The 3,048-nt window shown below is 46.7% G+C and overlaps 1 protein-coding gene across 1 annotated transcript; it reads right to left on the reverse strand.

Annotated features, from left to right (window-relative positions):
- Window positions 1–1,828: 1,828 nt before the first annotated feature.
- On the reverse strand, window positions 1,829–2,779 carry GPR32 (G protein-coupled receptor 32; the record flags this gene model as incomplete). Its single annotated transcript, XM_008592486.1, is given in 4 exon segments — window positions 1,829–1,983; window positions 1,986–2,048; window positions 2,142–2,381; window positions 2,384–2,779. Coding segments are annotated over 4 exon segments (854 nt in total), but the record flags the coding sequence as incomplete, so codon positions are not given.
- Window positions 2,780–3,048: the final 269 nt, after the last annotated feature.

Genomic DNA, 3,048 nt, shown 5'->3' on the forward strand with positions numbered 1-3,048 from the left:
CATCACATCATATTGAAAGCAACCCAAATGCCCATCAATAGGGGATTGTTGAAATTCCTGTGGGCACAATAAGGGATTACTCAGCCATCAGCACTGAAAAATCATGTGTGTGCTAGACCTCTTATGTATTTATATGCAACCCTCCCCAAGATACACTCTTAATAAAACACGCACCATGTAAGATAATGTATGTGGCATGTTCTATTTGTGTTAAAAATGCTTATTCATGGGTAGGATATCTGGAGGGACACACGAGAAACTGATACCAGTCTCTAGTGAGACAAAAATAAGAATGGACGACTTGGAACGAGAGAGAGAATTATTTTCCTTTTATCATGTACCTACACCACTTTCAAGTTTTGTGTTTTAATAAACCGCTTTTTCCAGTTTGCTCTTTTTTTAAGGTGCCTCTATCCTTTCTGACAGTCCGTCATTATATTACTTAATCCTCTCCTCATCCATCAATGTGGAAGTATTTAGTCCTATTTTACAGAGATTGGGAAAACTGGGGTTCTGAGAGGTGGAGTTCTCAGGACAAATCAGAGCTGGCCACAGCTGCTTCTTTGGATCACGAGCAAGAAGTGGGATACCTTCTGGTTTGGATGATTTTTTTTGCCTCTACCTAGAACCAAGAGAATGGTTCGCTATGTCCAGGAGACAATAGGATATCTATCCCTGCAAAGGAGTATTCATTGCATGCATTCGTAAGGACTGCTTTGGGTTTCAAGTAATAGAAAACCTGACTCTGACTGGCTTTGACAATAAAAAAATTTATTATCTCACTTTACACAAATTCCAGAGGTTGGAGCATAATAGTTAAGGTGTAGATTCAGCTGCTGCAGAGGGACACAAAACAGTTCCATGAGCTACAATGTAAAATATCTCTTTTCACAGCCTCTGTGTAAGCATCCCACGGCTGGCATGGGGACTCCTTGGGGACACAGTAGCTTTCCACTTGGCTCACCACCATGGCTGCTGTCACAGATTACAAAAATGGCCCCAGTCCTGCATGCCTTCCTGTATCCATGCGTCTTTGCAATGTCCCTTAGCAGATTTTCCCGTCAAGAAGTGGAGTCTGTTCCCTCAAACCTTGAATCTAGACTGACCCTGTGACTTGCTTTAACCAGCAGCATGGAGTGGTAGTCTCCTTGTGCAAAGTTCCAACCCTTGGCCTCATGTTCTCTTCCACTCTTGGAACCCTCCCTAGATACCACATGAAAAATCCAGCCTGCAGAGCAGTGAGTACTTCACGGCTTCACAAATTCCATCATCCCAGCTGAAAGCCAGCCACCCCTCCCAGAAGAAGAGTCACTTAGGTAACCCACAGATGCATGAGGGAGCCCAGCCAAGATGAAAAAACTGCTCAGCTGAGCCCTGCCCAAATTGTTGACCGGAGAAATCATAAAAGCTTATGGTTTTAAGCCTCTAAATTTTGGGGGTGTTTGTTACACAGCAAAAGCTAACTGATACAATCAATGTGGACAACAGAAAGGGGGAGAATTTAGGGCAGGTCACTTCCATTTAAGGGCACTTCAAGGAAATTACATTAATTACTTCCACTCACTATCAGCCAGAAAGCAGTAACATGGTCGTGCCTACTTGCAAAGGATACTGGGAAACATAACTTTTCTCTTTTTTCTGGTTAACCATGTGCCCAGTTTAAAACTAATAAGAGTCTTACTATAAAGGAAGGGGAGAATGGACTCTCTGGAATAACTAGATGTCTCTACCGTAGAGCTTTAGATGAGGAGTTTCCAGGAAGACTCCCTGAAAGAAAAGGCAGGATTTAGCAGGGTCTTGGAAGCCAGCCTAGGTAAGGGTCCACAAACTAAGACGGAAGACTTCCAGCTTCCACCTGAAGGTTTCCATCATCCTCCAGGGCCTTAATCTCAGGGACAGGAAGACTGAGAAACCCCTCCTCACTGAATGCCCTGGCTGGGGCAGAAGGCAAGGACTGAAAAATGTTTTCTCGGAAATCTCTGCAATGAAGATGTAGAGGAAGGGGTTGAGGCAGCCCAAGGAGAAGGTAGCCCAGAGGGTAAGCAGCACTCTGGGGTTGTAGGATTCCTTTCACACCATAGATTGCCCCAGTTGGACCAAGAATGCCATGTTAAATGGGAACTAGAAGATGATGTGAGCACTCACCAACACCAATAGCAACCTCTTTGGCTGGCTGGCATGGACCCAACCCTCTCACCACAGCTTGGCCCAGATGAGGTGGGCACAAGTGCCAATGATTGCCAAGGGCCCCACAAAGCCTAGCAGGAAGTGAGTGAGTGTTACTATCATTTGTCTCTTCAAAGCTGCTCAACTCCAATTCTGGGCAGTCTCATTCTCTAAGTTGAAATCGAAGTAGCAATAGTCACATCCATTCAATTTTCCAGTGTTCGAAATTTCAGGTATGGCGAGCACATGACAGCAGCCAGGAGCCACACACCAACGGCCAGCCAGCATGCTCTCTGCACAGTGCGGTGGTTTCAGGCCCAGACGGGGTAGAGGATGATGATGCAATGGTCCACAGAGATGAGGACTAAAAAGGTTGATGCTGGTAAGAAGGCAATGGCTACAAAAGCCATGTAGAGTTTGCAGGCCAACTCGTTAAGGAGCCACTGCTGGGAGGCTGTGTTGTATATGGAGATAGGCAGGGACAGCAAGACAGTGAAGTCAGCAAGGGCTAAGTTGAAGAACCAGGTGGTGGTAACAGTGTGGGCCATACGGAAGATAGTCATCTGCAGCGCCAGCCCATTGCCCAGTAAACCAATGACAAAGGACGCAGGGACTTCCGGTCAAGATGCTGGAATAGATGGTCCCTAGCGTCACTCTCTCCCACAAATCAACCGATTTAAACTATAAAAACATAACATCAAGTGCATATGGAACAGGGAGACATCCAGCGGGGGAGGCAGAAGGTCCACGGAGACCAGATGGCCTGTGGGGCCACCGTCGCATGATCCAGCAGATAGGCTTCACCGTCGCCACCGGCTCCATTCCCAGCCCAACCCAGTGCGCACAGAGTGGGGAGATGACCAGCAGGGGAAGCGGAGGCTC

Source organism: Galeopterus variegatus, unplaced genomic scaffold, assembly GCF_000696425.1.
Source record: "Galeopterus variegatus unplaced genomic scaffold, G_variegatus-3.0.2 Scaffold7957, whole genome shotgun sequence".
In the NCBI taxonomy this organism is placed as follows: domain Eukaryota; kingdom Metazoa; phylum Chordata; class Mammalia; order Dermoptera; family Cynocephalidae; genus Galeopterus; species Galeopterus variegatus.